This window comes from Neodiprion lecontei, chromosome 4 (genome assembly GCF_021901455.1).
Source record: "Neodiprion lecontei isolate iyNeoLeco1 chromosome 4, iyNeoLeco1.1, whole genome shotgun sequence".
Lineage (NCBI taxonomy): Eukaryota > Metazoa > Arthropoda > Insecta > Hymenoptera > Diprionidae > Neodiprion > Neodiprion lecontei.
In genome coordinates, this window is record NC_060263.1 from 21,279,381 (window position 1) to 21,306,187 (window position 26,807).

The window sequence follows — 26,807 nt, forward strand, 5'->3', positions numbered from 1 at the left end:
TTCGTTCGATCATTCGTATTGGCACTTTTTAGAGAAGACTCAAAGGAGGGTTGGAAGGGGGACGAAGTTGAAATGAATAACCGTGGACACTGATCAGTGGAAAATCGAACACCGACGAAGCAGTAATTTGAGCCTTCATGGCCGCCATCATCGTCATCATCATCATCATCATCATCATCATCATCATCAACATCATCGTCGTCGTCGTCGTCGTCGTCTTGATAGTTTCTTTACGAGTCTGAAGCGTCGAAGATTCGACTCACCGTTTCGACTAGAGGGACACATTCCGTTCGAGACTTGGCGAAGGTCGCCGTTTGTACAACGGATTTGGGTATCAAGAAAGGACATTTGTCTCACTCGGTGCGGGGCTGTTGGGGAAATGTGACCGGGGAACAAACGCGCGCACCGACTCTGCAATCCTCGCGGAATAACCGTGCCTACCTCCACCTTCACCCTCACCTCCGCCTCTAGTTTGGAAGCGTTTCAGGTTAATCGGAGCAGTGACAGAAATCCCTGGTAAGTGAGTAATTACTTGTTGGATGTCGATCTTGCGGCGGGAGAGTCGAAAGACCCGAAGGGCAAGGGGTCGCGACGCACAAGCCAACATCGTCATAACCCCGAGTTATGCGGCTAAACGACGACGGGTTCTCCGCATATTCGAGACGCCGAATATTACATCAAGGCGATGTATGGGACGTACAGTCAGGGTCAGAATATCTCCAAACAAAAGCCTGGCCGAAACCCAGGCTTCAAAATTACCATTGAATTGACGCCCGGGGGGATTCATCTACGAAAGAATCTCATCTCAAACATATCGAACGAGTGATTATGTTGAAAACGCTTGTCATAGTGTCAAAGATTCGAATTTGGATCCAGAGACGGGTGATCTTCATTTTTTCTTTAAATGCAATCACTCACGTTTTCAACGAAATGTTCTTATACAAGAGCAAAAAAACCAAAAGATAACATTTCCGACATTGATTTCGAATGATGAAATTTGGTGTCTTAAAAACATCTCTTCAACGTCAGTGATTCTTGGTTAACTCGCACGTGACTAGGTAGATGTACGTATAGCTTCTGCGAGAGTTATCGAACCTCTCTACTTTCTCGTTTTTGTTTCGGTTCGCTTTACTTTTTGACCGGACTGTACGTCCCATAGATTCTTAATATTATAATACACCTTGTGCGTGACTGGCGTCGTGGTTATAATACATGATGCTGGATGCAAAAACGTTTGATGATATATAACGTTAAGGGTTAACACATGGAGCCGCAGTATCGCGCCAGGCCAGACCGATGCCAGTGATTCCGGCCACGGCCATCCATTACCGTTTTCACATCGGCGATACGCTATCAGTGCCAGAATCTGAGCGGCTCGGACTCAAGTCGGTTCTTGTCCTCGTTCCAAAAAAAGATTTTTTCCAAGCTGCGCCACCGCCGGTGACGTTTTGATGTGATGAAAAGCTTCCGGCGCAGCGGGTCTGGACCATTTCTCCACTGTTTTTTTTTTACCTCCACGCTACCAGATGCCGCAGCATTTTACAACGATTTCATCGAGCCGTTGCAGACCGATTTTCGATCAGTGGGTCCTGAGATATCGCCGTCTCAAGTACGCCATTAGCGCGAGCGCGCAGCGCTCGCTGATTCGCGTCGCCGTGCAGACGCGCGAGCGCCGCACTTCAAAACGCGATATCTCAAGATCCAATCGTTCAAAATCGTGCCACGGCGGCTCCTTGGAAGCGTCTCGAGGCCAGCCATTCGATAAGCAATGGTCGTAAAATAAATATTGGCATAAAACCTCAGAGAAACATAATATCGACGCAAACATTCACAGACAATACACGTAGGGTGGACGGCATCGAAACTTAAAATTTCATCGAAACACCTAAAAAAAAGTTGCCAAAAATTCAAAGAGAGAATTTTAGCATCGCGAATGTCTCACTGCTCGGGTAAAGGTATAAGAGACATTCTTCTTTCGAAACAACAGGAAAGACGGTATCAGGAATTCTTCCCACGAGCATTCTACTCTCTTCGTCGATAGATACGGAGAATTGGAACTCGGGATTTCCGACCCGGAATTCGCATACGGAAAGAAAGCAGACGGATATTCATCTCGCGAGAATTATTCATGCATCGTTTGAGTGAAAAGGGTAGTAGAGGGAACAAAAATAAATGACAAAAAGCACTCTGATTTTTGATAAAAAATTAAAATAGTTGTAAAAATGCTGTAATGACTATCACGTATCAAACGTACGAGAATCGAACGATTGACTCAAAGTGATAAATATAGAAAATGAGAAATTATCAAGGATTGTCAAGTTTATAATTCTACAACGAATTTGTTCCCCGCACCGTTTAAAATTTCATATATTTGGATCCCCGTTTAGATTCAAAAAACATTACGAATCCAGATTCTTGACTATCTGGTTTATAGAAGGCGATGATCGGGCGAATGTTCAACTTCCGTAGGAAGATTGCCTTTCCATGTCGAAGACTACCAGACGTCGCTTTCGCACTTTCAATTTCTCTTCTTCACTCGCTGCCGGCAGATGAGCGGTGATCGTTCTTCCGTGAACAAAACGGGTAGCAGTAATTCCCTCCTCATAATACAGCGCCGCATTCTGTATCCCCGAGCATGACGAAGGTTGGAGGTAGCGGAAAAGTGTCAAGTAATTACAAGTCGTGACTAGAGAAGGGAAAAGGGGGAGAGAAACGATGGAAACCGTCAGGAACGATCGCCAGGGACTTGTTCGTGTGCAGAATCTCTCGCTGACGAATGGGGGATGAAATTTTGCGGCGTATTTTGCGGGGGAAAAATTTATTCGTTAATTCATTCCAGCTGTAATTCCATAGCCATGCCTCGAGTTCGTCTAGAGATAGGAATTACACGTCTCACAAAATTTCAGCGTTGAAATTTCTTGTATACATATATATACATATTAAAGGGTGTTTCATTTGGAAGCACCATTTGTCTCTGTGCTTTTTATACGAAAAACTTGTTCTACATAGAAAAATAAATACCTCGCAGAGGGACATTTCCCAAACCCAATTAACAACGATTCTTTTCGGAGTTTGACGTCATTCCACGCTTCAATGATGTGGGAAATATGTCATTGTTTTCAAACCGTTACCACACAGCCGCATTTAATGACACGGAATTGCTCTTGAAAGCATTTTGAGGAGAATCAAATTTTCTACAACAATGCGCGTTGAGAGAAATCCGTAGTTGAGTTAACGATTCAGAAATCATAAACTCCGTCTCAAGAGTCAATTTAATACGTACAAATATTGAGCTTCCATGTTCAGTGGCTAAAGTATTGACTGCAGGTAAATAATTTATCGAGAATTTAATTTTAAAAAAATTTCTTCCAAGATAAAGTCCGTATCGTTACGCAAAGATGAGCGGTAACAATTGATGAAAAAAAAATACCTCTTCCTGATGTTATCTGAACGAGAAAAATTAGGTTTCAAGAGATCAAGAGAAACAGAAAAAGAGGAATAAATTCTACGCACAAAACTAGACACCCTAATACGCGTACGAACTAACGCCAGGTAGAAGACAGTATTATCTTCTCGAGTTTCGACGGGGTTGGCTTGATAAATACGTGAGGGGGTTATGCTTATGTGCCGGGACGATGTAAGGCTACAGCCACAACTCGATCTCAACCCCTGCAAACAAAACTGCCTGCAATTTTGGGCGAACGTGAATTTCACCTCTCCTCCCCAGGGAAACTCTCTCTCTCTCTCTCTCTCTCTCCCTCTCTCTATTTCTCTCTTCTCGCGCCTCCTCGTTCAGAGACGACAGCTAGACGACCTAGAGCGAGGCGCGGGGGAACCGAGTGACCCGAAAAATGTGTTTTTAAACCCGAATGACAAATAGAGAAAACCGCGATACAGACGCTGGTCGCGAACCCTTCACCTGGAGCTCGGGGATCAGAAAACACTCCTCGATAGATATCCTTTCACCTTTTTCTGCATCTTTTTTTCTTTCAAACAGAATACCCCTTTTAAACTGTTTCATTATTGAAAATTAATCTCCAAGATCTGTGTATCTGATTAACCGAATATTTACCAAACCACGGCCCTGTTTTCAATTAAAAAGAATAACTGTGAACCAATTATATTTCCAACTTACATTCTGTCCATAAATAGGAAGGAAGGAAATATTGCGAGTTATTCTGAAATCAAATGGAAGTAATTGGGGATACATTTCCGAACAAAAGATTAAACATCTGTTTTCTGAACGCGTTTCTCTTTTCCTCTTCAACGGTGAGAATCCGATGGTTGGTGAGGAAAAGGAAGTGAAACAAAAAAAAAATACTCTCAAAGGAGCTGAATTTCGTACAGGCCGGCTGTACTTTCGAGTCTAAATTTGATTAATAATTGATTCAAGCACTCACCGCCTACCTTTCTTCCCTCTCATTTCCAAATGCGTTAAAATACATTTTATTGATTGAGAGGTGGAGTTCACGAATTCGCGAGGTACAGTCTAACACGAGGGTGAGGGTGAAGCAATACTCGTGCACGTACATATACTAACATGGCGGCTCCTTTCACTTCAGTACCGTGAGTTAATTGGATCTCTTTATTACGCGTTTACCAGTTAGCCTAGGTATGTACGCATAGATACATACACGTCAATATACATCATAGATGGAACACAATCACAGTGACAAGAGCGGCGAAATTTGATCAGGAATTCCTGAATTTCAATCGTTCTCCACCCACGCTTGTAATTCCCTATCTGAATTTGACGCATCGCCGTTGTACGAGAAAATGAGAGAGAATAATTTGAGGCAGGAACGAAAAGTTGGAGCAAAAAATTAAAAGTTTTAGTTGCATGTCAAGATGTAACGCGCTGCGTCGAGTTTTTAGGAAAAAATCAAAACGTGGTACGATACAAGCACGATGAGCAGGAATTACAAGTTATTCGAATTATCGATCACTGCAGGGAAAACACGAAAATAATTTAAACTTAAAATTGTAAAACTGAAATAACCAGAGGACGAGGAGTTTGAGGAGGAGGCTGGGAATGAAAGGAATTAAAAAGCACAGCCGCCCTCGCTGCGTAGGGTAATTCGACGCTTTTCTCCTTTCACATCGCGTACGGAATGAATTCTTGCCGGCGTTTTCATCATTTTGCCGGTAGCAGGTTAGGCGAGAAAACCGAGTTCACGCGAATTTAGAGTGTAAAGGGAAAAGACGAGAGAAAAAAAAAAACATCTCCCGCATCAGGTTTCACAGATTTTTCGCTGTGTGTTTATGCAAGGATTTTGCGCGCTGAATATTATCAATGTGTATAAATGCGTTGCAGAAACGGAGCATTCAATGAACCACAAATAATTAGCTTTACTCGAATAATCTTCAACAATATTTATACTTCATTATTTTCTTCAGGATTTAATAGTAGAAAGACCAATTGCAAAAAAGGAATATACGCATAATAACGCGTTTTATAATATTACTGACTGTTAAATAAATGCAATAATATTATATCTAATGGTGAAAAAAATTCGACATATATATATATATATAGATATACACGTTACACACACACACGTTTTATACATACTTGCATACGTGCTTACGTATGGCAGTTATGGGAAAAACGTTGCGGCCTCGTCAATCACGCTGTTTCGAAGCGCCGAATCGAGAAAAAGAAATAGACGAGATAAAAATTGAACGAACAAGAAATGAAAATGGAGAAATGCAAAATAAAAAGAATTTCTGCACAAAACCTCATCGTTTCTGTATAACTCCCATGCATACATAAATACTCGTCCGCTGTTCGACTATATTGAACTTTTTTTTTGCCCCTTGCACACGACGTGCTGCTTTAATTTCATACGTTCTTTCTCTATCCTCTTTCTGTTTGAAATTTTTTTTTTTTTCTACTTTTGTTCTCTTCTATTTTCATCAGTTTTTCCCTCATCATTTCATTGCATTGTACGTGGCTTCTACATATACATTATATATATATGTAAAAAATATGACGAGGCCTATATTCACCTCATCATATTTCTTCCTCACTCCCAAATTCGAAATTTCACTGCACAACAGTGAGCGCCCTTGGCAGCTTTACGGTCAATAGTACATGCGTGTAAATATGAGCGAATACAGACGATAGAATGCCGAGGGCATATGACAGATGAGTACATAAGCTATTATCAGCGTAATCACACGTAGAAACGGCAGAACGAGAGGAAAATGAGCTGTAAATGTCGTTTCTCCATTTACAGGTAATATTATTTTTATTCAACGTAGAATATAAGTACGTAGTGTAAAAAAAAGTAATGTAATGTAATAGTATACGAAACAATAAACTCCATTTACAGAGAAACTCATCGCAGCTTCGACAAGGTTAAAAAAAGGAACATTATATACGAGTATATATGTTGGTACATGTGGAACAAACTCTGTTTATTTGAATCGCGAAAAAAAAAAAGAATGAAGAAAGGGTCGAAATGTACGTACGCATCAAGATCGGTGGTCGATGATCGCGCCAAGTTGATTAAAAAAAAATAAATAAATAAATAAATAAACGCGCACGATCCAAGGCATTATTTTTTACCGCGAAAAGTTGCCAATATCCTACCCGACGATAATATTATCACATATTTCTTCCCACTCGCGATGAAATTCAACATTTGACAATTTCTGTACGTTTCTAGATTACAAAAGCTTTCATTCAAGGCTTATGTCGATACGATCGATGCACGGATGGCTGAAATATACCGATTGTAATATTTCCAACATCGTCGAAATCGTCAGTTTCCATCAAGAATTTTCAACCACTTTACGACAAAACATATGAAATACGCTTTTGAGGGTATATAGATGTAGAATCAGTTATAAATGCCGTTGTCCATATCTCTACAATTGACTCGTGGTATAAGCGAATTGTATGACCATAATATAATACGACATAGAAAGTCGCTCGACTCGTACGAAACTTATGTGAACGTATGAACTCTATGGTCGCGCCTGCATGGTGACAAAAATTTGAACGACTCTGTTCAGGATAGAATTCGAACAGCATTTCAAATTCTATCTTAAATTGATATATTCCTCAAGGTATTTTTCTAAAAAGGTCCGCCAAGTACCACTTGCTAGTTTAATTTTTTTTTTTCAATCCAATGGATCTTCAATTCCATTGGGTAGCACTTGCCAATCCTTCGTCTGCAATTACGCAGTTGTATGCAAGGTTCGGTATGACATTTATAGTTGAGCGTCAAAAGCACAGACAGTACGCGCTTCTCATAATCGCGTTTGGAAAGTTACGTCAAGTTTCAGCTATTCTTTCATTGTAAATTAACAGACATGTAGTAAGCAATAGTACGTGATTTGAATCTTTTTTTTTTTTATAAAGGTTGAGGATATTTATTTATGTATAGTGTTTTCGTGAAACGAGAATCTTGCATAAAATGATTGAATGCATACATTTTCGATCAAATAAGGTATTTTCGTGGGTAATGACCACATTTAATGTACTTGGGGAAAGATTCTTCCACCAGAGATGAATTTTCGGAGGTATATGTGCCAATTTATCCAAGCGCAATAGTGAGACGATTTATTTGAAACGTGACTTCTTTTTTTTTCTTTTCTATTTTTTCGCTCGAGACGATGATTTTTCACCGTTTCGACAAAACAAGAGGGATGAAAATAGAGAAGAAAAAAAAAAAAATTGAAAAAAGGAAAACTAATATTGTAAAAACGAGAATCGGAGAAATGAGAACGAACAAGACGTGTGAGAAAGGAAAAAGAAAAAAATCGGGGACTGCCAATTGATTTCGCGAACCTCTGAAACGACCCGAGAGCACGTTGGTCGTGATCGCGCTATCGGTAAAAATTTTTCGTCATCTGAAGTAGAGAAAGCGAGAAAAAAGTGGAAAAAAAGTACCTGAAAGAAAAAAAAAAAAAAAAATTTCAGCGTACATTCAAACAAACTGCTTTTCGAGAAGAACGAGAACAAGAAAACGAAAAGAGAAACACGAAATCCTTAAAAACCAATTTCTGTAGATAAATTTGAACACAAATAAACGAAAAGAATATTTTTTTTTTACCATTCAAAATTTAACTTCATCATTAGGGAATAATATTTAATTACGTATTCACCGATTCATGAGACGGGCCGATTTTGAAAAACATTGCGTTAAATAGTTCGTAAATGTTTTCAACAAACCCGAAACATAAAATTATTCTTGCACGTTGAGAATTTGTTCAATGGTACGTGTACGTGAATTACTACCGACATAATGATCCGTCGTTTGCTATAATTTAATGCGCATGCGCCACAATGCCAGGGCGACCAACCGTAACAAATTTAGACGTTAGTTCGCCGCGATGCGTGTAACATGAAAAATTTCAACAGTTGTCTGCGCTGAACACAATCGCCAGCGACAGGTGTGAAAATATTTTGAGGTTACGTTCACGACGGTTGGTCACCCTGGCAAACAACTGCTCTCGGATTGTAATCATAGCGGATGCGCATTAAAACACAGCAGATAACGGACCATTCTGCCATTAGCAATTCACACTGTATACATTACGTATATTATGCAATGAAGTGATGAGTTAATAAAATGAAGAGAATCATTTCAACCCCTCTGTGCAAAATTTCCACCGGAATAAAAGCGTTTAATCTGATTTTTCTCGATCATTGATCCCTGCACGCGTCCCTTGAACAGGCTGTAATGCACATCCACAATCTAAGCAAGTGCGTGTACATTGGTGCTGGATCTGTATCGTCTCTGACCAACCCCAAAGCCCCTCAACCGAGGTGAAGGAGCCGAACAATATCCGACGTATCCAGTCTACCTCTCATGTCATTCCAATCATCCCCAATCAGTAGGACTCTCGGAAAGAGAAAACGGAAGCGAAGATTCCCCTGTCTCATCGTCAGCGTCAATCCGAGGCGAATTTAGCAGCAGGCAATCAGCCATGATCGTCTCATTACAACCGGGGTTCCGCAAATTCATTTTCTCATTTTTATTCACCCCCTCGGACCGTGGGAAGAAGAACTTTTTTTCCATCACTTTTACTTCCGAACATTTTTTCGCCTCCCTTTTTCTCGCTTTCCAAACGTAATATCGGCGAAAGAGGAAGAAATGAAGGAAGGAAGGAACGTGACGAAACGGTAGTGAAATTTGTAAATTAAAAAACTCATTTAAGATCAAACAAGAAAATTAATGTTTGCCATTTAAATCAGTTATTTGTGCTTCTTCTGGAACGTGACCTTTGAGCTTTTTTTTCGAATTTTGTTCTTCGTTTCACCCGGTGTCTGGATGAAACTAGGCAGAGATTCGAAGGGGTATGTAAGGTTTGGGAACACATAACTACATACATATATATGTGTGTGTGTGTGTAAAAGCCGCGCGTGAGATCTCGACGTTTGGAAATCGAATGGGACCCAATAAAACCTCGGCTATTCATCGGATTCCGTAAAGGTCGAGGATTCGGTGGCAGTACGTTGGGAATTTTATTCTTTCTCTCTGTCCGAAGAAGGGGGAGGAGTGACGGAGGCTGCGGGATGTTTTCGCCGGCGATTCCCGATCCCCGAAAATGGAGGCGACTTGATACCGAGTCATCCCGACCGTACGACTAAGCTCGGAAAGTGTTTTGTCCCGACGTAATTTTTTACTTTTTTTTTTTTTGTTTTTTTTTTTTGTTCTTTGCTTCTCGATCCTTCCATCCTCTGACTTGCCATCTTCACGGGATGGTTGGTAAAATCAAGGATATAAATATTGCGTTAAAGATGTGTCAATAAGCCGTGACTTTGAAGTGAAATGAAAAAGACGAAAGAAATTAAACGAAACGCCGAGGAACGGATCGTAATTATCGCGTGGAATATTTTTTTTACGAAAAAAAAAAAAATAGAAAGGAAAAAACAGGCAGTGAAAACTCGCCAAGTTAGGGCGAGAGCGGAAAAAAGAGTTTATTACGCTCGTGACAAAAAAAAAAAACAAAGCTGTTCGAGAAAATTGCAAGAAAAATAATACTTCGAGGGTCAGTTTTTACCCGTAAACTGGAAACATGAAAGAGCGAAAAAATTAAGGGATGTGTGGAATGTACGCGTTGAGGCAAAAAATGTCTCGATACAAAAACGTGACCAAGTAATGAGTGATCGATAAGTTATATTCAAGTTGAATCTAAACTGTGAAGAAAAAACATCCTTCTGATGGCAAAAAGAATTTGAAAATACGGATTGATTGAATATTAACAGCATCAGAAAATACGCCATTACTCGACTATTTTTCCATCGATAAATTAATATACTCTGTTCGACTATAACGAAAAAAATAGCTCACTGTATTCATCCATGAATTCTTTACAAGCGTCAGTAGATTAAGAAAAAAGCCCGACAAGTAAGATGGTTATTATCTACATGAGATAACATAATGACTCAGAAGTAAAGACGTTATAAATATTGTGCAAAATCCAACTTGGACGATTTGTGGATATTTCATGCGCGTTGAAAATAAACCGTTGTTTATCAAAATTCCAAAAGCATGGCAATATGAGTTTTACTGTAGAAAAAAAAAATGGTAGAACAATGTTATTACGTCGACGCTGTTGATGCAACAATTTTTTCCTGCAGTACAATAGCTTTTTTTCCTTAATATTGGATGCGACCAGATTATCAGCCTCAGTGCAACTGTTAAAACCTTTATTTCACCTCTTTTTTGTTTCGACAAATTTTTCCAGGTTTCATTCTTGATTAAACTTGAAAACCGTAGACAATCTGTCAGGGAGATAAAATTGCAAGCACGGAATAAAATGGAAAAAAAAAGATTGCAAAAAGAATATAAAGGCTGTAAAAACGATTGATGTAAAATCAAATAACGCGATAAAATGAAACGACCGATCAATTCCGTGTCCGATGGACTTTCATTTTCCCGCTACTCATAAAGCGAACCAGAAACGAAGAACGAAAATCGGAGAGCAAGAAAGGGGGAGAAGGAAAGCAAACACGCGTTATAAAATACAACGTTGGTAATCAGACCCGACGTGGCAGGGGAGGGGGTGTGATATCAAGAGAGGGTTATCAGGGTATACATCCCAGAAATTGATAATCTCCCATTGTACGGAATCCGCTGGGTTCGCGTAATCTCATGGCGGTTAATTTTCGTGCTAATCAAAACCGACGCGTTGCTTCTACAATATAACCTTCATCAGTCCATGCCCTAATACACACGCAGCACATTATTTTACCCTCAATCAAAGTCCGGGAATTCATGTGTACTCAAATTTTTTACAAGTATCGCGATATAGGAATGAATTTTTTCTTTTTTTTTTCCCCTTTTAACAAATTCACGCCAAATTATCCAGCGTTTAGCGTTATTTGATCGGTAAGTGATGCAAAATACAAGATTGATCAAAATAGATTGTAGACTTAGATTGAGATTAAGTTTTTAGATTGTTTATCGTTTCATATCCTACCAGTGACAGATAAATTGAATATTATATTGGACATAAGTTTTTGGTTCTTTTTTTTTAACTAAACGTGGAAAGTGATATTTGTGTATAATATTATCAGACATGTTATTATTATTATTATAGTATCGTGAAAATAAATTTCTCAGTCACTTAGCGGCTGTCGATTCGTACGTTATTTATACCACGAATACATTATACTGAATAAACATTTTGATCGAACGTTCGAACAACTTGATTGACTTTTATTTTGATATGATAAAATTTTTTCAACGATAATTTTCCGTGCGGTGAATTAATTTGCGAAATCATTCGGTAAAATCATGCAGCAAATCGTATATATTGTTTCTTATATATTTATCTTTACAATATTATCATCGTTCGATAGATAGGGAAAAAAATGTCTAACTGTGATTACCGTACGGACGTTTATAAATATTTTTATTTCAAATTATAACCGAAAAATATATGGTTTTCGTTGATAATGAAAATGACGCGGAATTTTGTATTTGTAATCGGAATATCTAGTCTACGATCGCTTTTAGGATTTTTTCCTTTGATTTGATATTGAATAATAAAGGAAAGAATTATTCATCAACGTTGCCGTAACAACCATAAAATGTACGTCATTGACAATTACGAACCAGACTAACAAATATTTTCCAGTACAAAGCACAAGTCTCCTTTTTGTTTAAATGAAAAAATATGTAAACCGTAACCGCACAGATGCTTCAATTTGCCGAAACTTTCCGCCGTCTACAGAACATGAAATTTTCTTTTTTCTCAGACACACGCGGTGTAGCAAATAGAAATTTTCTACCGATCGTATACACGCGTTGTATAAATTACGTTGCGTCATGTATTCTGTCGTCGATAATATAGCCGGGATTTGTAAATGATTGAGGGGGCGGTTTCAGACTGCAGACAATAAACACACGCGCGCATCTTAAGTGAAGTAACTAGGGGTGGTTTGAGGGGGCGCGATATTAAGCGAGTGAATTTCGTGCAACGCCATAGAGAAACAATATCGATGGAGTTGTCAGTTTTACCATAATGAATCCCCCCCCTAACCCCCAGGTAACTCCATTTAATAATATGTCCTCGCTATTACATTTTGCGAGGTATCGCAATCAGTTGTGATTTCAGAGTCTCGTATGTTATACCGGAGAATCTTCACAGCTTCGCCCGCATCCAAATTTAATCTGATGAAATGAAAATTGTATTCGGATTGTAAAAAAAAAAAAAAAAAAATCCTGCTCACAGTTAAGAATATTTGAACGAAGACTGATAATATCTGACCTAACGTAACCTCTGTCTATAAGAGTTTAAAGTAAGCGTTCGCACAAGTGTGGAATCCCGTTCTCGCTTGGCTTGCAAATATTGTTTCTTCTCCGAAACAATCAATCTGCCTGTAACGAAATATTGCCTAAAATCTGGTCAGACGTTGCAGCTATTGACAGAAAAAAGAAGAATCAAAATCGGTTCGGTGGTTCTGGAGTTATAAGCAGACGTGAGTCGGAAAAACTTTGAGTTTTTGTACGCGACTTTGTTCCCGGCATGCGTTGCAATGCCACTCAAGGAAAGAAAGCGATGCGAAAACTCACGAACTGCCGCTAAACTATATGAAATAGCAAAGAATAATTATAAGCGAAAAAACGGATATGTTTGGATACGAAGTACTCTCATTAAAGTCTGTAGGCTGAGCGTTATTACGATAAATATTGGTTGCTCGAATTACCGCACATTAGACAAATGACGTGCCAGGGTGTACAAGGGGTGTAAGCACGACTTTGTTACAATATAGCCACTTGTTTTTTATCCTCTCGGATCTGTTTCAAAATTGGTTATACTTAAAGGTACTCTGTGTAAATTTTTTCAGATTTATCGATTTAATCTATTCGGAAATGGTTTTTTTTTTTTTCATATAACCGTATATAATGGAAAATTGAAATCGGACAAAAACAATTTGAGCATACAAAACGTCATGTTTTTCCATGAAGTATTTATATGCTATATTTTAATGGCATCGTATGTCGCGTTAAATAGTTCATGGAAAAGAGGAACTCGGATGTATCTTTAATTCACTTTTCTCGGTAAAATATTTTTTCTACCCGTCAAGAATGTCGAGTTCCAGGATGCCAATTTTTTTCATACATTCCCAAATACACCGCCAAATACCCTGTAAAATTTACAGCGAAATCAAAGGAAAAAGGAAATTTTCCATTTTTTTTTTTTTTTTCTCACTGAAAATAACCTTTTTCATGCTATCAAAATATAACATATACTGCATCAAATAGTTCGTGGAAAATCATAACCTAGTTATATTCGAAATTTGTCTTTTGTCCGACTTCAATCTCCCATGATATACGGGTTAAAAAACAAAACCATTTCGGAAACGGGTAAATCTGAAAATTTGAAAAAAATTACAAAGAGTATCTTTAAGATCCGAGGGGATAAGAAAAAAGTGGCTGACAATTAGTGGCGAAGAACGCCTCACATATGTATAATACGTATACATGTATAAAATGCCGATATTACGCGACATAATAAAAATAAATAAAAATACAGAAACAATTAGCGATAAAAAATCAACGCAACAATGTTTCTTCGCCTCGTATTTTCTGATTTTCTTACGACCGTTCGCTCGTGCCTTATCTTAAAAACACCTTCTTCGGCAGCTGCAGTCTCCCGACTTCGAAACGTTATGGTAGAAAATAAATAACTTTTATCTACACTTACGAGCATTTGTATCTGCCACCTGTTCGTGGTGCTAATTTGTTATTTCTTCTATTTTCCATTTCCTAGAGGCGGTTTCGATTGGCCGCGATGACAGGGATCGTTAAATTGTCACGTTCTACGTTTCAACGTTTCAACGTTTTAACGGTTCGATCTCAGGCATAAAATTGGCGTGATAAAAACGTGTGCACGCATGTAAGTGTAAAGCTATAAACGCGCGCGTTGTAAAAATAAACGTGAAGAGTATGGAGAAAAAAAAGAAGAAGCAGAAGAGGAGGAAAAAAAAAAGAGAGAGAAACGTACGTTTCAACGCAACAGGCTAAATTGCTGTTAAAAACGAGGACGGCAAACGACTTTTTATATACATACCTATACAATACACAATACCGTATTTATACGACTTACTGATAAATCAATTCGGCGGAAACTTGAAATGAAAGGAAAAAGAATAAAGTAAAATCCACACACACACACACAATGAAGAGAAATTGAAAAGTTACAGAAGCAGTGAAAATACGAGTGAAGAGGATGACGGTAATGAAAAAAGAAACGGGAATAAGAATGAAAAAAAAAAAATATGTACACATATATATATATATATATATATATATATATATACATATGTATTCACACAAGTAACTAACTTTGTTCCATGTACGCAGAGTGTCTGAAATTCTTATACAAACCACGTTTCGTGAAACTCTCGCTTCAAAATAACGGTGTACATATGTACTTATAATTCTGTCTTCGCTTTTTTCTTCTCAGATATATCTTTACCTTTCCCTTTATCTTTTATACGTGAAAACTTCTCCTCACTCTGTTGATTTTCACCTGCTTTTATTCTTTTCATTATTCTTTTTTTTTTTTTTCTTTTGTTTTTGTTTTTCATTTCTGGTTCTTTCGCCTTTTTTACTGATCAATTCATTTACTTTCATCTTTTGCTTCTTCAGCTCTCACTTCTACAGTTTAATAATGCCAGGCTGCTACTTTTATAAGCGGGCTTAAGAAAATGTTGGACAAACTCGTTGCGTGAGAGATATGATTGTGGCTAAAGGGCTGTGAAAGCTGAGAGAGGGCGCAAATAAGAGCAAGAAAATCTTAGAATCAAGATTAAAAGGTGTGAATGTGTATATATATATATATATATATATGTATTTATGTACAAGATAGCCGCGAAGAAAATAGAAGACAACCAGCTAGTAATTTGTTAGCGGAATTATATACCTACCTCTGTACAAAAACTTATTTGGCGTACCTACGTATACAAGAAAAGTTTGTCGAGAGAACTTGCGAGACTAAAAATATAAATCTGCACAGCGACGGAAAGCTCGAAAGCTGAGCTTGCGACACATGTATAAAAATAATAAAAGGACAGAGGGACAGAAGAAAAAATTTGAAACAAAGTATACTCCGCGTAATAATAAAAATAATAATGATAATAATAATATTAATAATGACCTCAGCGCAAAATAAAATAAAATATGGAACAAGAAGCGGAAGAAAATTTTTTTGCTTGATTTGTCAGCGGTTTATAGAGTATTTAGTTTTTTAATTAATTTTCGAAATATACAATGGGTATTCAATTTCCTTGAAAAGAAAAACAATGTTCAATTTTTTATTTAACGCTTGTTACAATATGGTATGAAAAATTCTATGAACTATAATTTTCTACGTAAGATGACAATTTCGTTACGTGCCGTATGTATTGAAGGGGAATAAAAGCCGCGAATGAAATCATCGATGACAATTTTCAATCGGACGAAATGGTCGGAGTCGTTTCAAACATACACGCGGTGTGCGATGATACGCAATTTATTGTTATACAACCCTGTCCAATCATCCAATCTATGCATCTCAAGTGTTCGGATCTGAACGAACGATTCTTATCTCGTTGAGACGCTGTTTGTTATTGTCAACGGTAATTTACAAGCAATTTATACGAACTAAGCGAGCCACCTTTTAACGAGAGGACAATTTCTCTTCACCTCAATTCATCCTTTTTTTATCACAGTTTCATTCCGTCTCGCCGTTCATCAACTCGACACATTAATTATTATTACACCCAATAATCAATCGATTGTAATAGTCGTCAAGTCGGTTACGATGCACAGAAAAAAGAAAGAAGAATGAAATTGAAGTAAATAAACTGGTCAACAGTGGTTTTGTTGCCCTTGATATTTGAGTCGATTTAGTAAAATTTGACGTCAACGATCTTAGGAGTAAGCGTGGTTTTTAAAAATTGGCTCCAGTTATTGATTTTATCGACATTTTCACAAACGTGTCTCAAAAAAGTAATATTCAGATGAAAAATTCGATTTTTCTTTAGTATCCAACGTTTATGAATAAAATGCTACGCTACGCTTAGCAATAAAAAAAATCAGGACGAGAAAAAAAGAATTGTTTTTTTTTTTTTATTCAGCTGTGACGTCAATTCGAACCTGTATAAATCGAATTTATTATACCTTGAACAAATTTGTATGCATTCGTCTAATCAGGATCACTATAGATTGAACTTGAGGGAATACTTGCGTCTGTAATATAATCTAAGCTTGCAAGCTGCAGCTGCGAACGAGGAGAGGAATATATTCTAGACGCGAAATTGAATCGGTTCTTCGATTTCATCGGAGATTTAAGGCGGCGTTGGAAAATCGCGTACCTGCAGTTGAACACGTGAATGCATTTGTTCCTACGCGATATGCAACAAATTCGTGTTATTTGTCCATTTCTCTCCATCCTTTCATATCTCTTCTATTAGCGTAAGTGTGTGCTTCTATTTTCGAGCAGCTCCACTCTTTAATGAAAATAAAATATATCCTCCACGGCAATGCCAAGTTCTATAATCGTACTCGGTCGCCGATGCGAAATCTTCATCGTACCGAACGCAAATATTATACGGATTGCTTATAACTCTCTCGGCTTGCAAAATAAGCTTTTACAGACTCGATTTAGATTCTGATTTTTTTCATCCCGTGTATGCAAACGAACAAAACACATTCAAAACGTCGATTCCAGTTTAAGCTTGACGGGTTATCATATTCAAACAATATTACTTTTTGTTTCCTGCATTTTTGAGCAATCGATCGATTGAATTACCGACTAACAACGATCAATGCGATATTTTATATAATTACAACATACATTTAACCCAATTTTCACTATCCTAAGATGGATTTTTCAATTACAATTAATTTTTCACATTCCCATCTCCGATTTTCTATCGAGCTTATGTATATTGTAAAACTCGAATAGCAATCAAATCAGTTCTCTGCGATTTATGATACAGTTTTTTTTTTACCGGATATTTAGGTGTACAAAATCCGACTTTTTTTGGCTAGTTAAAGATAAAATTATATAGATCGAATAAAAATGCTTTGGAACGAGTATAAAATGTAATGCAAATACGGTTTTCATTACCCCATCTCGTATATCGTATATAGCATTTAAAGTTCATTCAAGCCAATGCATAATTCAAACAAGAGTTACGTTTTATTAAATCGTCGTATGAAAATATATACGGACGCCTGTACACACGTGCATAGAATTTATTTTCGATTAAGAATCGAGAGGTTTAAAAATCGTTTATAATTCAATCATCGAACGAGCGGCAGAAGGAAAACATACGTCAACATATGCAACATAAAAAGACCAAATTGTGAAGATATAAATAGCGAGGTAATAAATTTTCTACGAGTACGTAATAATGAGTAATTCGATTTTAATTTACTCTCTACAAATAATCGATGATTGGTTCGAATAATAGATGAAAATAAAACAATTCTCACCTTCACCGGTATGCAGAAGATTATCAGGAGCAAATCAGCCGTCGCTAAACCGCCGAGGAAAACGTTTGTCGGTGTTGCCGGCAACGGTCTCAGCCGAGGGCAAAGAGTCGATGCGATGATCAGCACGTTGCCTGAAAACAAAAATGTCGTCGGTAAAAAAATAGTAAAACAATGACGTAGTACACTTCGAAATGGATTTAAATTAAATAATTATATGAGAAAGAAATTCTTCTTGAAATTGAATTTTTCAAGTATTATTATGTAATATTATACGTTATACGCATATACACACATACGGATGTATGCATGTTGAAATTGAATTTTTTTCAATCCAAAGTTGGTAGTTTATATAATACTTTGCGGTCTAATTATGACACATTTCATTTATTCGGTGATTGCGCTTTGTTTTTTTTTTTTTTTTCTTTGTTTCAAATTTATTTATTCATTTTTTTTTCACAAATTCTTATTCCTCGATTCGCATCGAAGAACGAAAGACGAAGATAAGAAGAAAAGAAACACCCGTTTCACCGTTCCGGTTCAAGGAATATCGACATTATAATGTATGTAGAAGATACGATATGTCGTATTATTGCAGTCATACAGGGCCGCATTACGACGTCAGTCGCTTCAACGCCAAACCGATCGCGGCGCCCGTTTGAGAAATCTAAAAGTTACCAGACATTTGTTTTTACGCATCGTACAATTATCTGGAATGCTTAGAATTATAGTTATGTGACTCTAATGTCGAATATTCCCAAGAATCCAATCAATTGAGAATTAATTACCTTACATGAATACCTACTAATCCGAGTATTTCAAATTGAATAATTTCATCCGTAACATGAATAATAATTGTTTTTCTTACAACGTAGATATCAGGTAATTTTCTGAAATAAATAATAATGACGCTTAGCGTAAATTTCTGAATCGTCTTGTTTTATTTTGGTTAAATAACCAATTTCGTCGATCTAGATACTCGATGCGCGTAATTTCTTTGATTTTTTTTTTTTTTTTTACGATAATGGCAAGAGCTACCTCGAAAACTTACGTAAAAGTTGATTTGAATTCAAAATATTCCAGATTGTCAAGTTATCGTGCTTCCGAAATTCTATTAATTGAGAATTAAGAATTTATATCTTCAATTTTAGTTTCGAGTTATTGGAATCATATGAATTGACGGTAAAGATAGCGATTTTCAATCACAAAAACCTACATGCATGGGATATTTTTGGTAAATACCACGTTTTTCAGTGTGCTGTATCCAAAAATCATTTCTTGCAAAACACAAAGTGTTTGCATAAAAAAAAAAGCATAAAAATAATGAAAAAACCCCCATTACATTACAATGAAATAAACAACATTTCTTATAAAATTAAACAAACAATTTCTTTATGAAATGTATTCAACATTCCGTGTTTATTCTTTTCGCCTACAATGAAACCTTTTTTTCTTCTCTTTTGATACAACCCCGGATATGCTTCCATTTTCCATTTTCTGTTTCACCGTCTGCATTTACTCTCGAGTCTCACTTTAATACATATTAAATGAAATTAAGCAACCACGTTTGCGTATGATTCTTAAATTGAAGAATGGTACACCAGATTTCTAATTAAACGGGAGTTTCATTCTAAATAAAACTGCAAGCACGAGTTCAAGAAAAAACCTGACGTGATGAAACTTTTCGATTATTTTTCCCGGTTTCAATGAGCGAAAATTGAGATAGAAAAAAAAAAAAAAATGGTATAAAAAACCTGTGTAGTTTTTTCGTCGTGGTAACATTTTTTGCAACATTTTCGTATCGAAGTCGTTGAGTGAGTTGTCGATGAATATCTTTGAAAGATTTATAATTTGACCAAATTTTGTCAATGAAGAAAATTTGCAATAAAATAAAAAAAAAAAAAAACTTACAAACATGGCGCGGTTCGCGGAGCGGGTAAATTCAGCCCTGTTTGATATCTACATGTGTATCTGTCGGTGAGACAAAAGCGGACGCGAGGATTTCTCACCTTGTTATAAAACGGGGGCAAAAGTCGCGGAGAATGATCGTTGAGATGCGCAAGGAAGTGTGAAGAGAGGAGGAGAAGGATATTTGCACTTTTTCAGGAAAGAAAAACCGACAATGAGAATGGTAAGAAGTAAAAAATATGGTAAAAAGAGGAATGTAACAAAGAGGAGAAAAACACGACGAGGGAAGTAACAAAACATGGAGTAAAAACTTTGCAATAAATAATCAGCGTATGCGTGTATATTCGATAAGTTATTGCGTAATGCTCATTGCACGCCTCTGTTTTGCCGGAAGAAAAAAAGTGAGAAATAAATTTTGTCGTGAAATCAATCATCTGCGATCATTAAGAAGAGCGAGAGAAGAGAAGAGAAGAAAAAAAAAAAAAAAAAACTGACGTTTAGGTTTATTTGAGAGGAATATAAGTGTTTGAATAAATTATTATAATAATGTAGTTGTGTAACAGGGTGGTTCTTATTTGCGTCGTGTCAGAATTTCTTCGCGTTAACTCCCAGAAAGTCACCATGTTGCATGGAAAAACACAAGGCTAAATCCAAAAAAATTTCGGTGCCAGTCGAATTTTATATGAACAAATTCATGCCACGAATTTGAATTTTTTTTAAGGAAAACTTTTAATTAGTTTAACACTGTATATATTATAAAAACAATCCCTTTGGCTACTCTGTAGGAAATTTGACGCCCGACAAAAGATATCTCTTGTAAAATAATCATAAATCCTAATTTCGACGATCAGTTTTTCGCTCATAATGTGATAAATATCAGGTTTACGAAAATTCAAATATTCTTTTAGTTACTTTGATTATCGAATTTTAATAAAAATTGCCAGATTGTCGTTGTATGAGGAAAGATATATCGAACCCTAAGAATTGAAAACGGAAAATCAAATGGCTGAAAAAATAAAGTGGTTGGTTGGTGGAAAAATTAATTCAAAAAACGACCGTTTCATCTGCCTACTTCAATTTTGGTTGAAATATTTTTGGGTTTGGCCACGAAAATTTATGTTATTTGTTTCATAATTTTCAAAAATTATTCCAATAACTGTCGAAGTATCATCATCAATTTTTAGAAAAAATCGCAGTACCAAATCCAAAAAAGTAGGAATAAGATCCTAGCCTAATTGACGTGCATGCTTCGTATATGATATATAAGTTATACAGCTATATAAGAACAAATACGTGGATGCTAAAAATTTGATATATATTGTATATATATATGTATAAAATATTGCGCTGTATATAATAGATATTTTTAAAAAATTATATGCGGATACTCGCGATGTATTATCGCGACACTCTGCTGTGCTCGAATGTATAAGCAGCATCAGGATCAGGATCAGAGGCGGCTTTCGTGCCGAGAGCTAATTTTCTCCATCCGTGAAGCTTGCGCCCGAATTAGTCAACTTATACATATACATACAGGTATCCCAACAGAGATGAGAAATTCGATTTCTCACCGGGATCACTCGCGAGATCACTCGGCGAAGTGTTTAACGCGTTTTGTTTATCTCGACAGTTGCGTGAAATTCGTAGGTTTTAATTTCGTGCAGTAAAACAGCACTTTTCACCCCCCCAAAGAAAAAATATATTTCATATTATACGTACGCACGATAGTTCATTTATTCTCGTATTTCCGTGTAATTCGTGTGATCATATAGATTATAAAATAGCAAACGAATAAATTTGAGAGTGCAAAAACAAAGAAACCAAAAAAAAAAAGAAGGCAGGAAATACTACGAAAATGTTGAAATTCAAAGGTACTGGCAAATATTTTACTTTCACTCCCTTTTTTCGGCACATCTGTTGTTTGAATAAAAAATAAATGAAGAAAAAAAGATATATACATATATATAAATAAATCGAAACCGATTGCGACGATGATTCTTCACTTGTCGTGTTACATACTCGTATTGTAGCCACATATTGGAATAATTGTATCCATTCGGTTTCGACGTTCTCATTCGTCCTTAATACGCAGCGCGGGTCAAATTTAAAAATTGAAGGTTGGAATAAAAAAAAAAAAAGAAAAAAAAAACAGAGAAGAAAAAAAGCCAACACGACGAAGAATTATCTCAATCAAATATAATTACCTATAACATGTTAATTACAGTGATAATCAATTCGTCTGTATTTAATTATAACATGTAACGGGAGAGGCTTAATTTTGACAGATTTGAAACGAAGCTTAAAAAAGATTTTCTTTTTTTTTTCCACTCGCCGCGATACTTTTGTCCGGAAACGACTTAATTACGCAAAGTACGGGTCGAACGGTACGTGTAACTAAAATAATACAGCACGCTAGTACGTATTTCTGTATATAATTACGTATCCATGTACGTATGCATGTACCTACGTACAATGTAGGGGAAGGTTTAGAATCTGATGTATACCTAAGCTTGCAATCAGCCAAGACGATTATCCCGCTACCTCGCGGCTCTCAATCTCTGCTCTCTTATCACCGTGATTAATGCCGCTCTTACTCTTCGCGTATAATACACCTATACACGAGTGAATTTGGGTATCCGAACTACAGACTCGTGATCATCGTCTTATACAGCAAACGCAACCCAGGTGCTCGAAACTGTTGGGACGAAAAAACTCGCAAATAAAAACACATCTAGCGTTCGAAACTTGTAGAAAAAAAAAGGATCGCAAAAGGATCACTTCGTACTATCGGACGATGTATCTATACGATAGGTATGTTACATTTACATTATACCCGTGATATGGTAATGAAATTACACGCGTAAGTGTATACTTACTGTAACGTGGTAAACATGAAATTTATATAATGAATAGGTACGTACCTACGCGATAGGCTGCATATTTATTCGGTGTCGAATTCTTATTCAAATTTTGACGTTACGTCATGTTTATTCTATTATTATTTAGTTATTTTTTTTTCTCTCCAATCACTTTATTCATTCCTGTTAGTTTTTCTTCCGTTCACTTTTTTTGCTCGCGCGTTTGTCCAATTTGTTGGTGAATACATATATTACACGGACAACAATTTCCACACTACTCCCGATAGTTGAGGCTAACAATTTTTTTCTCATTTTGTTTATTCTGTTGTTATTGGTATGTTTGTTTTGTTTTCATTTACTATTCGCTTCTTCATCGTTTCTTGATAATTCGATGTCGTTGTGTCGTTTTGCAAAAACAGAGAAATGAAATGAGAGAAATGTACGAATGGAAGGAAAACGAAATGGGAAATCTTACGTTTGCGCATTGCGTAATTATTCATCGTTACAGACTACGGATAGATTCACTTACCGGCCAAGCCGAGGAAGAAGGTGAGGCTGTAGACGACGAGGGCAGGTGCCAGTTCGACCCAGTCGAAATAGTTGAAGGAAAAATCAACGTCGTAATCACCGTAGTCAGTTTCGTTGATCGTATCGTTGAACGTTCCATTTTTAACGAACATCGACGCGACATTGGCACGATCGACAATCACCGAGTCCTCCGTCATTTTTTTTCACTTTAGGATTTTCACTGATTTTTCAAACATTCGTACGTACGTAAAGTTTGTGGGTAATTTATTTCCTCTTGTTTTATTTGTTTGTTATCCCTCACTGTTTTCGTTTATACGACGTTATTGATACGAATAAAGAGTACGTAGAATGAGAGAAGAATAACAGAGTGAAAAATAAATGAAACAGAGTTTTTTTCCGATTTTTTCTATTAATTTTTTTATCAGCTTGTTTGTTTTTATTAGAATTTTTGTATTCTCGTCAAATCATATTTATTTAGAGTTTTGTTAACGTCCGATCGTATTTTCGCAAGAAAATTGTGGGATCACGGTCGAAAATAGACGAAAATACTTTTTTCTTCTTTCTATTATTTTAACAAAATTCGATTATTATACACACACAATTAATTACATATTACTGCTATCGCATATAAATCTTTCACACAGAAAGATATAAGTAATAAAGAAGTAATCGAGCAAAATTTCATATCGTATAAAAATCGTCCGGCATAAGGTAAAATAAGTAATGCAATTCAAAACTGAATCAATTATAAAACCAAGAGTCAAATCTGGCTCAACGGAAGCGTGATGACGAATTCGTCGTTAACTTCCGGTTCTCTTCCGCCCGCTCAGCTGCTGTCTGTAATCCCAGCAATCGGATCATCAGTAATTAGTCGTTAATTAACGCGGTATTATTTATAAAACTGAACCGCACCGCGATGCGACGATATTTATATTCAAAGCTATAAAATAATAGGTAACATATTGCGTTGTGCAGAAATTGGAGCAAAGCTCGATTGATATTCCCACTCTCTCTCTCTCTCTCTCTCTCTCTCTCTCTCTCTCTCTCTCTCTCTCTCTCTCTCTCTCTCTCTCTCTCTCTCTCTCTCTGATTCCCTCAATTTCTTTATCTTCGTCGTATCTTTTTTTATACCACAGAAGCGCAATTGACACGCGATACGTGTTGCACAAACAGAAAAGGTCGGAAGCTTTTCCACCCGAAGCTTCTGATCCGTTGTTTTATTTTTTCGTTTCTCTTTTCTTTCATTTCCCACAGTCTTGCAACTAAGTGCTCAATTATCGATTGTTATACTCCGTGTATCAGCTGTATTATATAAGAAAGGTTTCACGTACTATTATTATCATTGTTATTATTGTTCGTCGCTCTTATATTCTTCCATGCTGGAAAAATTAGTGAAATTTTCTTTCCCTTCTCTTACTCTCCTGCACTAAATTTATTTCCTCGTTCATCAATCTATACAACCCGCCTATAAATTATTCGTTATATGATCTACAATATGACGCACGTACTTTACACGTGCATTTATATTTAATACATTATATAGGAAACGCGATGCGACGATGACTATATGATGTGTTATATATTCTATGTGTATATTTTTAGACACTTCTCGATTATATTTATATTATTTTCATTTATATTATTTATACATATGGAAACGATCTACTCCAAATTATGCGCTACGCTCTAATCGTAAACCGAAATAAATGTGCAGCAGGCCTTACGACATTATTATTATTCTTATTTGCCCATGTTTTATACACACAAGTTTTTGGTATGACAATCTCTGCTTTATCGATACTTTATACACACAATACAATAGCGTTGATTATTTATAACTTCGTAATGTATTATATGTACCCGATTACGTAATTCGCTTAAAATATAACAAAGTTTATCAATGTATGTAAATATATATATATATAATTTGGAAGATTAATGGACAAAGCAGTAAGGGGTCAGAAAAAAAGAGAGAAAAAAAAAATAAATCGAACAGAATTACAACGTTTAATTCTTTTTCTTTCGATCGATAATTGAATTGAAATATTAAAGAGGAAAAAAAAGAAAGAAAAAGAAGCAGACAAAGAAAAAGAGCGAAATTTCTTCGGCAACTTGAGACGCGAATGTATCTCGTCTTGGGGTGGCGAGACCGCTATCTGACAAATTATAATTCCTCACCGATTAATCATCCCGCCTATCAATTCCCACGATCTATCCGTCTATGTTCACTTTGTTTCGTTTTGTACCGTGTTCGAGATTTTTTAGACGATATAAGGAAGACGAATATTTTGCTACATACGAGACGACGCGATGCGAAGTAATAATTCATGTGTAGGGAAGAAAAAACTGAAAAAAGAAAAATAAAAATAAATAAAAATAAAAATACAGCACGTTACGTAAGTAAGTCCGAATATTTTTCCTGTAATTCTTGTGATATTTTTATGCTATATTTAAATAGATAAAATAGTGCGTTAGAAGATAATGGATGTTTATATTTAGGGTTCGCTTTTTTTACAGAACGGTCGAAAGGCCGGACGATAAGTATAATTGTGGAAGATACGTGAGTTATAAATCGAATAACGATTCGATGTTCATACCCTGTCAATGCTCAACTTTCAATAAAATAAAACACGTTGGCGTAGCCGAGAATTTTTTTATTTTATTTTTTCTCACTTTTGCGTACTCAACGTCTACCTCATTCCGTCTTATACGTGTACAATATTTGTGTGTGAAAATTAAAGTTCTACTTTTAATTTTTAGATTTAGAATATCAAATTTTTTAATTTATATTTTTTATTCGAAATAGAATATTTTCGTTATCGTTATACTAAACCGAAGCACTGATTGGTTGAAATATTTCCTTCCCTCCCCCCCCCCCCCCCCCCCAGCAGTAATGCATAATTTCACTCGTGCGTGTATCAAACGAAGAAATGACAAAATGCGACGAAGTAATATTGAGATAAATCAGACGACGAGATAATGTGTATAGAAAAGAAATATTTAACCAAAGGTAAATACAAAACTCGTAAAAACGGTGGAGAGAATTGACGAGTTAGATAAAAAAAAAAAAAAAACTTTGGATGTCGGTGACAATGGAGAAAAAAAAAAAAAAAAAAAAAGAAAGAAAAAAAAAAAGAATAAAAATAAAAAAAAAAAAACCTGAGGATGCAGAGCGAGTCACGTTTTTCCCCCCTTTCTTTCTCTAATCGTCCCTTCGGCTCTTTCCCCGTAGCTGCAGCGGCCAACCGGACCGTTCGCGATGCTGCGGCTAACTTCCGTTGACTGACGCTTCGCGACGTCGAAGAGTGGCGAGCCTCTCGGTTCGGTTACTCGGCCGGCGATTGAAGAAGAACCCGCCACGCCGAGGAAAGCCGAGCACCGACGGCGCGGCGTAAACTGCCGAGATTAGAATTCGAATAGAGAATACAGGCGGGCACAGGTGTAAAACCGCCTTAAGCAAACGCGACGCATCTGCGTTACCGACCGAGCGACGATCTTTTCCTCTTTTTTTTTTTCGTTTTTTTTTTCTCTTACTTGTCACGAGTTTTTGTTTTTTCCTCTCACA

The 26,807-nt window shown here is 36.6% G+C and overlaps 1 protein-coding gene across 4 annotated transcripts in view; it reads right to left on the reverse strand.

Moving 5' to 3' along the window:
* Positions 1-26,583, reverse strand: part of LOC107221652 (QRFP-like peptide receptor) — a 42,918-nt gene extending 16,335 nt beyond the window's left edge. For 2 of the 4 annotated variants that reach the window (XR_006903856.1, XM_046737242.1), the window contains exons 1-3: positions 25,840-26,091; positions 23,244-23,804; positions 17,952-18,082 (exon numbers count right to left, since the gene is read on the reverse strand). Coding sequence is in view for 1 of the 4 variants with exons in the window: in XM_046737242.1 (XP_046593198.1) it covers positions 17,952-18,082; positions 23,244-23,439 (327 nt within the window). In the remaining 3 variants the exon portion in view is untranslated. Of the gene's footprint in view, positions 1-17,951; positions 18,083-23,243; positions 23,805-25,839; positions 26,092-26,401 lie in introns of those variants that run through there. The other 2 variants (XR_006903855.1, XR_006903854.1) reach the window with 2 other exon arrangements.
* Positions 26,584-26,807: the final 224 nt, after the last annotated feature.